The sequence below is a fragment of the Mustela putorius genome, unplaced genomic scaffold (assembly GCF_011764305.1).
Source record: "Mustela putorius furo isolate JIRA1106 unplaced genomic scaffold, ASM1176430v1.1 tig00003898_pilon_pilon_pilon, whole genome shotgun sequence".
Classification (NCBI taxonomy): domain Eukaryota; kingdom Metazoa; phylum Chordata; class Mammalia; order Carnivora; family Mustelidae; genus Mustela; species Mustela putorius.
Window position 1 is genome coordinate 15,201,388 of NW_025422047.1, and position 14,187 is coordinate 15,215,574.

Below are 14,187 nucleotides of genomic sequence, written 5' to 3' on the forward strand. Positions count from 1 at the left end.
TTCTGAGCAAGAAATGCTATCACTTTAAACACTGTGTTCTGGTTGCTATGGAAACCAGATAAGTGGGTTGCCAACACAATCTTCAATCTTCCTATGAAGATTAAAGCACCTTGCTCCAAGTAGAGAGCAGATGGGAGCGGCACAGGTGTGAGACGTATTTCTTATTGCTGGGGGAGGGTTAGGCCAGGTGAAGGGTGAAGGGAGACAGTTTCTAGTTCATGGGAAGAAGAGAAAACTTGTAGCTACTGGCTATTTAAATCTTAACTCTTCGCTACATCAATCAAGACAGGGACTTAAACCTAGCTTCTAGTTCCATTTCTACCCCTAATTTTCTTGGTCAAGATATTTAAGTGAGATTTGGTGCCAAGTTTGGAAGTCAGTTACAGAACAGAAAATGGTTGTGTTTTAGTTGGCCTGCTCCTCTTGGTTATTCTTTTTTAAATCTTTTAAATTTTAAATTTTTATTTTTTAGAGGGAGAGGGAGAGAGAGAGAGAGAGTGCACGTGGGGGAGGGGGTGGGGCAGAGCGAGAGGGAGAGAGAGAATCTTAAGCAGGCTCCATGACCAGTGTAGAGCTCGACATGGGGCTCAATCTCAGGATGCTGATCATGACCTGAGCTGAAATCAAGAGTTGGACGTTCAGCCAACTGAGCCACCCAGGCACCACCCCCAGTCTGGTTATTCTTATAAAGTATCTCAAGCACGTAAGAGTAGAAAGAATAATATGCTGCACTGTCATGTACTGATCACACTGTTTAAAAAGAAAACATTATAGATACACTGAAACTTCCTTGTGCATTTTTGTCCCCTTCCTGGTTAATCTCATAGAAATGTCTCATGTGTGTGTCACCTCCCTCTATATGGAAATCGTAGTTACTAAACTTACCATGTTTTCAGCTATAAGCAATATAAGAACATTAAATACAGACTAACTTGAGGCTCCTCTCGGGTAAGGCTTTCTTTTTTTTTTTTCGGGTAAGGCTTTCTATTTGGGATTCCAGTTAGTTTTTCCTCCAACCCCAACTCTGAACAAATGTGAAGAAAAAAAAAATAGGTGTAGTCAGGAGTCAGTATGTTTGAGTGTAAATGCTGCATAGCATGACTGCATGGCCAATGCTGATTTCCTTTCCTCATTCACTCATTCAACGAAGATTTATGGAGTACCTTTTGTGTGCCAGGCATTATGCTAGGCACTCAAGAGAAAGCAGAAAAATAATCCACTAAGCTCTGTCCACAAAGAGCTTAGTAGGGAGAGAGAGATGAATAAAATCTATAGGAAGCTGAAGTGTAAATAGGGCAAAGAAAAGAGCAGTTTTGAAGAAGAAAGTGATGAAGAGGCTATATAATGATAATATATATTATATTATATATATGATATAATATAATTTCAGATAGGGTCATCCCTGATTCCCCTGAAGCTTCGCAATGAAGGTGCGTTTGTCAGAAATTCACCACAAGCCTTACAACGCTGGTTTTTAGGAAGGGAAAGCACAGATTAACAATGACAGGGATGATGACCTCTAACATTTCTCTTTCAGTTGAGAAACCAGTATTTCTTACACTTTTCTCTCATCTTTAACCAGAGGTAACAAAATTGACTGCTTAAATATCAACTCATTATCCTGTTCTCAAGCTGAGGATTTGTAAAGCAATGCAAGTGCTCCAACTTGGGAAAACAGAGGAGACGGAGAAGCAGACAACCTAGGGAATCTGTGCACACCTAAGTAGGTACCACTTTTACTCGTATCTCTGTTACTCAAGTAAATAAGAGTGCAACCAACACTGCCCTAAATCAGAGTCCCACTGTAGGAAAGCTGTTCCCTGTAGGTAATTCAAGGCCATGACCAAGCCTTGACACCTCCAAGGAGAAGAAACACTCATTCCTCAAACCTATACCACTCCAGACTCCAACCCACAGCTCACCAACTCACAATTCCACCCTGTCTTTGGTCCCTCAGTAACTGGACAAAGAACAGGATCCTCAGGTAGGATCTGCAAATTTCATGCAACTCAGTATTTTACTTGCTCCAACCCTGCTTGCAGACTGAAACCTTGGATACAAACAGTTGAGTTATAGCCAGTTATCCAATCCATTTCTGCAAGAGTAAATGTCTCTTGGACACCGCAGAGTTGCTAATTACTTCGTGTAATGGGAGGAGTAGGGTAAGGAGAAATACAGGGATCAAGCCTGGGTCCAGAATGGAAACATCTCTGATGTTCCCAACCCTTGCACTGCAGAAACTCTAGTAGATCATGCTTTGGCCCTGCAATCCACAAGGCTGCCTTTGATACCTATTATGCAATTAGCCACATGCCTTCACACATGTAACATCAGAAGAACACAAGCCAAGCTAAAAAATATTAATTGAATTGCCAAGATAATTTAGAAATGTCAAAAGACCTAACAGCTTAACACATGAGCTAAATGTCTTGCCTGTATTCTCTTCTCTTTCTAAAAATGAAATGTGGTGTTCTGGAGTTCTGAGCTTAGCCTTAGAACTAAGCACCTTTCATGGCAAGGCCCTTTGCTTAGGATACTTCTCTTCCCTCTCTCCCCATTTTAAAATCTTGATTTTACTGGGTAGCCTTTGACTTTTCAGGCGTTGTGTACATCCTCTTTGGGTCAGTTAAAGAAAAATTTATTGCTGTTTGGAAAAGAACTATTGGGAATGATACAGATGGCGGTCAAAAAGAGGGAAATTCTGATACAACTGAGGAGACTTCCCTCCCTTCTTTTTGTGATCAGCAAAAATCCATTTCATTATGAAAATTAGTGATCCTGTTTTCTAACAGATAAGCCTGCTCTTCAGATTCCCTACATTTTGCTGTGACATAGTGACAAGGGACTGCTCTAGGCAAGACTAATAAAATCCAGTCCCTGAGAAGATCAGTTCAGTCCTGGCACACTTCACATTCCAGAAGACACCTGAGGAAGGTGAGGGAAACACTGGTTTGCAACTCTGCACATTTTGTGCTAAGACACAAGTACAGTGAGTGGGGGGCCGGGGGAGCATGGCCTTTGATGTGGGACTAAGTCTGAATCCCAGTTCTGCTTTTTACTTGCTGTGGAACCTTCAAAGTTACTGAACATTTCCATGACTGTTTCATCACTAAAAAGTGAAAAATAGCATTTCCTCAGAGGTTTGTAGCAAGGATTAAATGAGTTAATATTGGGAAAAGGCTTCGAACAGTACCTGGCACAGAGTAACTAGCATAAAAAGGAGAAGAAATCTATAGAGGCTTTCTCCTAATGCCTGGATGGTCTCTGTAGATGCCTTGGCCAGGGCCACAGATTACACCAACCCTTCCAAATGTAAATTTTTACTATTAACTTCCTCCTGCAGATTTTACAACCTCCTCTGGCAAACCCATCAAGGCCTTAAGCAATGCGATAAGCTAGACTTGTCTTTTTTTCTCTAACCCACATGTTGGACAACTCATGAGTCCCTTAAGTACCTATTCTGAAATGACAGGCTACGTTTCAATAACCATTTTATTAGTTACAGAAGAATCTCCACTAGTATTTACACAGTGCAAAAAAGCTGTTACTACCCCTAAAATGTGAAATAACAATTATCCTTCAAACAAAAGAACAAGATGAAAATCTTTTCATGTTGTAATTCACTAATTTTGCTAGTTTTTTTTATTAGAGTGTTACAATTAAGACATTAAATTATAAATTCATGTGGTATATTTAGAAATTAAATTACAAAATAACACAAATACTTTTAAGGTTGTGTTGTGCCAACAAAGTTTAAATTTTTATCATTAATTAGGATTCACCTTTTAGATTAGGTAAACAGTTTGGCTTATTCTGTGATGTATATAAAGGCTGGAAGGGGCAAGGGAGGAGGAAGATGTCTTTAAATAAATTATGTCACAGAAAAATTTTAAAAGCAAAAAGATGATTACATTTTTAAATGGAATAAGTTAATTTTAACCTGTTGGCACAACGTACAGAAAATACTTAAATGACAGGTTTTTTCTTTTTTTTTTTTAAAGCAAACAGCAGCTTTACAAATAGTAATACTTCTTTATACATATATTAAAGTAACAATGTGTTAAGATTTAACAGTATTATGTTAAAGAGTTGGAAAATGAATGTAGAGTTCACTACTCATTTGCACATTACAATCCCTACCCCACCCACCTCCCCCAGCTTATTAAGAAATCAGACAAGTACATTATTTGGATATTAATTTTTCAATATTTAAACTATGTGAATTCCTTTTGACTAATTCTTTTCCAAATACTGGAAGCATATAAAATACCCTCTCTGCAAAAATGACCTCCAATCAAAGCCTTTAAAAACTTTTCAATGTATAACACACATTATTTTTCCCATGTTTAGTCAAAAGAAATATATTACATCATTTACAAACATATTTAAACCAAAAATTAAGCTAGTATGAACATTTGTCTTTTGAGAAGTAATCTTCACAGCAAACAAACCTATTGAAGCAGAAATCTAGTTCTGGGAGTGCAATTCATATTATAATTCATATACTTATGTACTGAAATAGAAATCTAATATTAATTATTGCCATAAAACAACTTCTACACACTAAGAAAAAAAAATCACTATGGTTTTTATCTCTTGTGAGAATGAACCCCTATGCTTACCATTATGTCTCCGAAGAGCCACCCACTCCAGTTCCAAACAAAAAACCAAAAAACAAAAAACCACTTTCACAATTTTCACACCTCCTCCTGTATAGAATATACAAATTTCAGGATTTATCTAGAGGAAACAAATTATAAAGACATTATTAATACTTATTTAAGCATACTTTCGACACAGTAGCATTTCCTTTAACAAATTTTGGATAGTCCTCTAGAGTGACCTGTCTCATATAAAAAAGGCTGTGGTCCCTTGGGTTTGCTGGCAGAAGATCCTGCACATGCAAGAGCATTTATCAAACACATAATTGAACACTTCTGAAGTCTATGGTAAATTTAAAAGTTAACTGGTGTTCTGAAGTTTCCTCCACTTCTCTTTTGATACAAATGTCAAAATGTAAAATGACAATTCTCATTCAGAAGAGATATAAAATATAAGAAACCTGTGAAAACCCAATACCTCAAGATCAAGAGTTATCTGAATCACTGACACCAAGCAAAGGAAATTTACACCATAAAAAGTATGAAAAGGTTTTAAATTTACTTTTAAGATTGTCAGTAGTTCAAAAGCTCTATCATTTCCTTAAACCGACTAACACTTCCAAATGTGTAGACACAGTAAGGTCTGCCACATCTACATCCATGATTACTATTTCAGAGGCTTCATTCCTTACATGCTGCGTTCCTTTAAGTACTAGACTAAATATGTTGTGCCTAAGAAGTCTATACTGGAGAACAGTTTAGACAGGACAGGACAATAATGTCCCCTTTTAGCACACTAATGAAGTTGATAGACTGACAATTTCTATACAGCACTGCTCCTAAACTTTTACAATGCACAAGAATCTCATCTCTCCAGTATTAAATGCCAGCATTATAATACATCAAAACTAGTACAGTAGTCCCAATGAGTTCAGTAAAAAAAACCTGCCCAATTCTTCTCTCCTGCCTCTGTGAGGCAAAGCCCTGCTGAAAGCCCTGAAACCAGAGCAGGGAAAGCACCCCTCCCTCCTCAGTTCTGTGCCTGCCTGTGAGAGCTCCTGAGTTAAGGCTGGAGCTTATGTGCACGGTGGGGGTGGGAGGTGGATATGTGTGTGGTTGACTGGAGGCTGGGGGTGGGGGAGGAAGCTGGAGGGATGAGAGACAAATAGGTCATCTGTAATTCTCCCAACATTACATAAACTTGTTGGAGTCACTACCAGGTGACTGACCAGCAAATAAAACTTTTAGCTCAGTAAGTTTAAATTCTCCCAAGCAGGTATACACATTCTTAGAGAAGGGCAGAGATAAATAACAGTGATCAAGAAGTAATACCTGCCTGGCTATACCTGTGTACTCTAAATCATATAATAGTTTCAGCACAATTAGAACAACTTTCTCGCTTCTTCAAAACTTCCTTTTCCAGCCTTTTGATTATCAGGATACACATTGTAAGTTGTGTGAAGTTCCTCTCCCTGACCTATCAGTAACTATGGTTGGTGTTATGTGGCAGGTGCTCAAGGCTACGGACAAAATAGGTATTTTTTTTTTTTTTAAAGGAGAAATGGTTTTTCACTCAGGAAAAGCTTGGATACCTAATCAAATCCAGACAGCAAATCCAGAGGGTCCCAAATAAAAAACATGCAAGAGAACATACTAGTATAAGACTCTGTTTTGGAATACTTTACACATAAGTGCTGCAGTCATATAATTGGTTACAGTTATTCACCTGCCACAATATGCCTAACTGTATGTAAATACGAGTATGTACAAGAGCATTCCTGAGGTAAGTAAGAAGTCAGTATGAGACAGAACCTGTTAGGTCCTATCATGGGTGACTCTTCCCTATTAAAGACAACATCTCTAAATTCCCACAAGTAAGGCCAGCTCCAGTGCTCTGTGGTGGCTCCTTTGCTAGCCTAACTTTCGAGGCTCTGTTTGAGCCCACCCCAACTTCCATCCATTACAATCATCAATGGCTTCTGAAATAAACATCTGTGGACCAAAGAAAAGTCGCATCTATTTTTAATACAAGACATTTGTGGGCTTGGTTACCCTCAGCCTTTTTTTTTTTTTTTTTCAGTTTTCCAAATCTACGTCCAGTTCTTCTTTAAAGAAGCCCAAATGACTTTTGATCAAATTAGAGTGAAGGAGGCATAGTCTTGAAGCAAACATTAGTAACTGCTCCTATTCTTAGAGCCTTGATCATTGACTTTCAAAATGACTCTAAATAGGCATTTGAAAATTATTTTTTTTAAACCTAGTCTTCTTCTATTTTAATCATTATTTCCCATAACAAAATAAGCTCAAACAGTTGTGAATTTCCACACAGCTCTTAGAAAGACACTTAGATGCTAATTAAAAGCTAAGCTACAGATTATAGTAAAACAAGTAAAAGACAGCTACAAAAATATTTGTCAGAAATTAAATACATATATTAAATACTGGACAGTGCAAAACGTTGAGATGAAGCATAAAAGAGAATGGCTGCAACCCTCACACAGTTGGAGACAAGACAGTGGGCATTTCCTGAGTTACAGACCTGGGGGCGGGTAACTAAGATCAGAGGGCTCATTGTTCACTGAGCTGCAGCTGCTAGGCTTCTGTTGCTCCTGACTTGCCTGGTGGTCAGTAGTCCAGGCCTCTCCATCTATCCCTGGTTCTAGCACTTCAGGTGCCTCTGCCTCCTCTTCTCCACTCTGCTCAGCATGGTCTTCCTCAGAACCATTAAGGGTTTTTCCAAGCTGGAGAGTCTCCATTGTTCTCTGGGTCTCAGAGACCCACGACTCAATTCTACTATTGAGCTGTACTTCTACAGATATGGGTTCATGAGTATAATCTTCCTCCTCTTCCTCATCTTCATCATCCTCTTCTTCGAGCATGCCGGGGACAAGAGTGCTGGTGGTGCTGGTGATGGAGGAATTCAAGAGATCTCGGCAACTGCCATCCAAAGAACCAGTCTCTGTACTCTGCTGGGAGGCCCATTCCAGGTCATCTGGCTTCACTTCCTCTTTATCGCTCACTGTTGACCTCCCAGGGTTTGTAGCTGAGGTAGTATTGCCTGCAGCCGGGAGTGAAGGCTGCTTACCAACAGGGGCTGCATCCAAGGGAAGTTTACTGGGCTTTTCTGATGAGCCATGCTTACTGGAAACCTCTCTCTCATTTTCTGATGTTTCCAGCCCATCTGAGGTTTCCACCATGTTTCTCCAATTTGTTTCTGCAAATATCAAACAGATTTTTAAAAAAACAGAACAGTTTCAGAATCACAACTTTTAAAAGAAGGAAGAACAAACTAGCAGAAATCTGTTGGCTCACCAACTGGTTGGAAAAACTAAGTTTATTCTAGTACTGTTGTAAGCATACAAAAGGAAAACAACTCTCAAAAATGTGCATTTAAGATAAAGAAACAAGGAGGCAAAAGTAAGTGTATTTATGTCTCAGAATGCACAAGATCTTAAAACAACAGGAGCTCATTAATGCTTCTACATAAAATCCATATATTCAAAAAAAATCCATATATTCATGAGAACCAGTGAATTGGGGTTTTTTTTGTTTTTGTTGTTTGTTTTTGCCTAGAGGTGTACTGGCACCAAGGATCCACAAGTCACAGATGACAGACCCAAGATATCCAGCAGAAATAGTTCTAATTTGACATGTTTGTGTCATGCTCCCACAGCAAGTTACCTGAGAACTATCTTAGGTTGTAATGGGACTTGTTTCCACTTAAAATAAGCAAAGAAGCCATCCATGCATTTCTAATATTTGTGAAAATTTGTTTTATACTATATGTAGCTGGGCTCACCAACTGAATTTGGTAGCCAAAAAAGAAGTGTTATTATATAATATAGTGGTGATAATCTAAATTATTTTTAATGACAGGAAGTCAGTTTAAGACAAAAAATACTAAGATTATGAGGAGATGAAGGACAGCTCTCCTATCCCTCATTTCTCCTGTGCTTCTTTCATTTTTCATTTTATTATTATTATTATTATTTTTTAAGATTTTATTTATTTATTTGACAGAGAGAGACCACAAGCAGGCAGAGAGGCAGGCAGAGAGAGAGAAGGAAGCAGGCTCCCCGCTGAGGAGAGAGTCCGATGCGGGGCTCGATCCCAGGACCCTGAGATCATGACCTGAGCCAAAGGCAGCGGCTTAACCCACTGAGCCACCCAGGTGCCCCTCATTTTTTTATTATTAAGGTATAATGGACATATGACATTAGTTTCAGGTGTGTGACATAATGAATTGGTATTTGTATATATTACAAAATGATTGCCTTAATAAATCAAGTTAACATCTGTCAGCATACAGTTACTAAAAATTTTTTTCTTCTGATGAGGATTTATAATCTACTCCATGGCAATTTTCAAATATGCAATACAGTATTATTAATTATAGTTGTCATGTTATACATTATATCCCCATGACTTATTTATTTGATAACAGCAAGTCTCTACCTCTTGACACCCTTCACCCATTTCACCCACTCCCCAAGACTCTGGTAACACACATGCACAATGTCTTCTTTATCCATTCATCCATTTGATGGACACTTAGGTTGTTTCTTTAGCTTGGCTACTGTGAATGATGATGAAATGAATGTGGGAGTAGAGATATCTCTTTGAGATGATAATTTCACTTCCTGTGGGCATATAACCAGAAGATGGATTCCTGGATCATATGGCATTTCTATTTTTAATTTTTTGAGGACCCTCCATACTGTTTTCTGTAGTGGCTGCACAAATTTACACCATCACAGTGTATAAGGATTTCATTTTCGCTATATCCTTGCTAACATTTATTTTTTGTCTTTTTGATAATAGCCACTTTAATAACTGTCAGGTGGTATACCTTATTGTAGTTTCAATGTGCATATTTCCCTGAAGATCAGTGATGTTGAACACCTTTTTATATTGGCCATCTATATGTCTTCTTTGGAAAAAATGTCTATCCAGATCCTATGTTTACTTTTTAGTTGGATTGTTGGTTTTCTGCTATTTGGTTGTATGACTTCTTTATCTATTTTGGATATTAACTCTTTATCAGATAGATGATTTGCAAATATTTTCTCCCATTCAGGAGGTTGCCTTTTCATTTTGTTGATTCCCTCTGCTGTGCAGAAGCTTTTTAGTTTGATGTAGTCCCATTTATTTATTTTTGCCTTTAAAAAAAAATGCCCCCTTCTATTTGTATTATAGCTGCTATCTGCAGTTTGTAAATATGTTGATCAAGCTGTAGTGATAAAGGAAGTCTACTCACATTAATGTATTAACTTGAACATCGCCTATCAACTCCACTGATAAAAACCATATTTTGGGCACTTTAAGTCAGGGCACATGGTTTGGAAAAAAACATTTCCTTCCTGCAGTTACTTCAAGTTTGAAGTAAGTTGTTTCCAGTCTCTCTCCTACCTCATGAAATCAAACTAACTCCACCTCCTCCTATATTTTCATTCTTAGTTAATAACATTATCATTTCCATAGTCTCAAAACAGAAGAAAACTTATTGTAATCCTTGACCCTATCTTCCTCCCTTACTTTATTCCACTGAACTTCTATGTCACTTCTAGCTCAAAAACTACTAAATTTGGTTACTACGGTCTTAGCCCAAGCCTTCTTTATCTTGCTATACATGTACATATATTCCTAATTGGTTTGGCAAATTGGTCACATGACTGTCTTAATGGGCTTTCTATTACCCTAGGACAAGATCCAAACACCTTAGCTTGGCATAGCCAAAGCCCTCTGTGATCTGACCCTCACCTATCTTTCCCACCCCATTCATTACAACCCCTAGCCATGCACTCTATGCTTGGGATCACTCTGCATTCTCACTGCTCCCAGAAGTTATAAACTTTCTATTTACAATTCCTTGCCTTGCGTAGGCTGTTCTTTCCATAAGAGATCTGTTTTCCTCCTTTACCTTTCAGACTCCCACCCATCCTTGAGAACTATTCCTAAAGGTCAATTCCGTATGAAGTCTTTCCTGACTTTCCACTAACTTGAATTCCCATAGCACTTTTTGCATATATAGTTCAAAAGTACTTGTTTTGTGTTTGCTGTGCTGCCCCTTTCTCCCTCCTTACCCTTGTTCCTGCTCATCTGTCCCTATGGTTGGCAAAGAGTAAGTACTGAAGGCAAAAAAGCCTATTAAATTAAAAATACCACACATATATTTAATGATGCCCCCCAAAAACTTTAAAAGGGCATTACAATTTTTTAAAAATTTTAGATGCACATTTGTACTTCCTTCTAACAGTTTTTTTTTTTTTTAAGATTTTATTAATTTGACAGAGAGAGACACAGTGAGAGAGAGAATGCAAGCAGGGGGAGCAGGATAGAGAGAAGCAGGCTTCACCCCGAGCAGGAAGCCCGATGCGGGGCTCGATCCCAGGACCCCAGGACCATGACCTGAGCCAAAGACAGACGCTTAATGACAGCCAATCAGGCACTCCTCCATTCAATAGTTTTTATCCTTCAAAAATCTAAGAATTCACTTGGGGTCCTGGAAGAAGTTTCACCTCCCCCTTCTCAATGAGTCAAGAAATAGGAGAGAGGAAGGCGGTCAGGATACTAGGTCAGGCCGATCTTTCTCCAGAATCCACCTTGGGCCTTCATCTAGTTGGGTAGGTGAGCTAAAAGCCCACATGGGTCTTGGGATAGGAAAGGGAGCTATGACTTTAAAAGTAGAGGCAAGGGACTTTATTAGCCACCAAAAGACTTGTCACAACAATCAAAAAACCACCACTCAACGTATCTACAAGGGAGGGAGGGTTTAGGCTCCCACTTATAGTAACAGATGAAGCTTAATAACAGCTGATGAGCACACAAGCACAGGCAGACAACATGGAGAAATACAACAGTATGAGAGTGCCATCTTTCTCTAAGGGACAGGAGAAATCTGGGATGGGGAGGAGGACAGTCTAAATCCAGAACAGAACCTCGAGAAGTCCATTTCTGATAGAGGAACGAGGAAGCACATTAAAGGAAGAACCAAAGCTCTCAGCAAGCCTAGAAATGGTACTGATCCAAACGTACTCTGCTTCTGAATTATTTACTGTAGCATAACTTATTCAATAGAGCTCTTCTTTGCTTATTAATCCCTTCTACACTTTCCTGTTGTTTATTGGGTCTTGGTGAAAATATCTTTTAAACTTTCAAATCACTAGAGGATTTGTTGGAGGATGAGGTGTGTGTATTTCTCCTTTCAGTCAGTACACACAGGGAAGCTGTCCATCTTTAGTTAACAGAACAAGCAAACGAGTTCAAGAAACTACAGAAGAAACCAGTGGCAGAGAAAGAGCAGAAAAGTCAGGAATGAGCAGAAAATTCAGAAAATTCAGGCATACCTGCGGTATAATATTTCTTATCTCATAGGGCTGCTCACACAACTGAATGTATTAATAAACAGGAAATGCTTAGAGAAGTGCCTACCACATAGCAAGGATTCAGTGAGATACTATCATTATGTATCAAGTGCCCATTATGTGCCAAGTTCCTATCTCAAAGAACTTACAACTTAGTTGGGATTTATGCTCAAAACTATTTCTTGCGGGGCGCCTGGGTGGCTCAGTGGGTTGGGCCTCTGCCTTCAGCTCAGGTCATGATCTCAGGGTCCTGGGATCGAGTCCTGCATTGGGCTCTCTGCTCGGCGGGGAGCCTGCTTCCCCCCCCCCTCTCTGCCTGCCTCTCTACCTACCTGTGATCTCTCTCTGTCAAATAAATAAATAAAATCTAAAAAAAAAAAAAAAGAAGAAGAAAAAACTATTTGTTTCATGTAATAAGTATGACAGAACTGAGACTCAGCACACGTGGAAGGAAAACATAAGCAAAGAAAACAAGGGGTATACAAAAGACAGTAAGACTGGACTATCATAGGAGGTTTTCTATTCTACCAATGATGAGCATTTTTTCCCCAGCTTTTTTTTTTCTTTAAACTATGGGGAAAAAACATTTTAGAAATCCTGCATCAGGATGACATGGAAGATGTTGTTTGTTTTCTACCCAACGGCCATTCCCCATTTTCTTCCTGGATAACCCCCAAACTTGGGATGAACTTGGGCCCAGTCCTAGAGGATGAATTAAAGTAGTTGTTAGACTATCACAGTTACCACATTCCCTTGCCCATTTCCCTTGCAGCTAAAAGGAGTCATAAGATCAGTTCTGGCCAAATGAAACAAAAGGAGAAGTCTTCTGAAAATGGTTTCCTTCACTGACAAAAGGAACTCACTGCTTGTACCTCCTGCTTTTGACTACTAATGCCAGAGCCACAGCAGCTACTTATGAACATGAGATGATAAGCACAAGAATAAAAAGCCACTGACTGCAAATGGGAGAACAGAAAGAAGGAAAAGGCTAGGAACTTTGAGGATATTGTGAAATAATTAAATATCCTGATTTCTTTAGGCCACATTAGTGGTTTTATGTTTGTTGCTAAATCCAATAAAGAAAGAATCCAATACAGAAAGAATCCAATAAAGAAAGAATAACTTCATGCTTCCTTCTCAATGTTATTTGTGATTCCTTCCACTCATTTTGTTGGTGTCCTCATACATGAGCTCATCAAGTCAGATTCTTTAAGATTCTATCTAAAACCATCCTTAAGGATTCAACCATTAGCTCTACAAAGATTTGGGGGGGGGGCAAAATGGTGTCACTTAGAATTGAGTTCCCAAACTGGAACTTAATTCCCAATCCAACTGCAGTTTCAACCTCCCCTAGAAATGTGGCCTTAACTGGTCAGTCAGGAAATGTTTCTTTTCATCAGTACCACTAAGTCTGTCACTTGGGTCCTCTCCATCTTCCAAAGAAAAATGAGGTAATCTGCATAAGACCCCTTGCTTTTTTCTACTAGTGAAGTCTTCTCTGGAACAATCTTCTTCTTTTCCTAATAGCTTTCTTGCCCACCAAAACCCTCCACTTGGTAAATTCTTCAAAGTGCTTAACTACTTGCTAGATGGTAGCTGCCCAATTCATGCATCATTTAATAAAGCTAACTAGATCATCAAAAACACTTGGCTGAATTTTTGTTATTTAACAGCTCATAGAATTCTTTGAGTGGAACCTTATAGATGACCTAGATGAACCCTCCCCATTTCACTAAAGAGAAATCTGAGGCCCAGAAATTAATCAATTATTTCTCAGTCCTCCACACAGAGTGTGAAAAAGCTAAGGCTCCAATCTTTGAACACTTTAAATTTGGTGCTTTTTGAAAACATCTCCTAAGTCTTTGAAAGGTTCTTTTCATAACTTTTCTTTTTATGTGCCCAAATGAAGATCATGGTCATTTGCTCAAACCTACAGCTTTACGAATTTACCTTGAAGTTTGCTTTTGAGATCTGTATATCATTATACAGAGAGAACTGATCTCATTTACAAAGCTGGCACTTTATCTGCTTTATTTTCAACTAGTGGCACTTCAGGCAAAGAAACATGTCTGCCTCTAAGCCAATAATACTTATCCTTGGTCTGCAGTTTCCCAAAGTCCTACAGTAACTTGTTCATTGCCTCTGCCTTAGAGCTTTGTCAAAAGCACTTCAAATATTTAACCACAATCATAGATAAGGAGACTAGGAAAGAGTGTGTGAGG

General features: G+C 38.7%; 1 protein-coding gene and 1 long non-coding RNA gene across 3 annotated transcripts in view; one reads left to right on the top strand and one right to left on the bottom strand.

The window, feature by feature from the left end:
• Positions 1-64: 64 nt before the first annotated feature.
• On the top strand, positions 65-13,089 carry LOC106005643. The gene is made up of 4 exons (XR_006602924.1): positions 65-145; positions 1,583-1,723; positions 2,793-2,934; positions 12,738-13,089. It is a non-coding gene; the product is annotated as an uncharacterized LOC106005643 (long non-coding RNA).
• SECISBP2L (SECIS binding protein 2 like) overlaps positions 3,606-14,187 on the bottom strand; it is a 58,447-nt gene continuing 47,865 nt past the window's right edge. For both annotated transcript variants that reach the window (XM_004751349.3, XM_013055516.2), the window contains exon 18: positions 3,606-7,815. In XM_004751349.3, the coding sequence (XP_004751406.1) occupies positions 7,133-7,815 (683 nt within the window). In that variant the 3' untranslated portion in view covers positions 3,606-7,132. The remainder of the gene's footprint in view (positions 7,816-14,187) is intronic.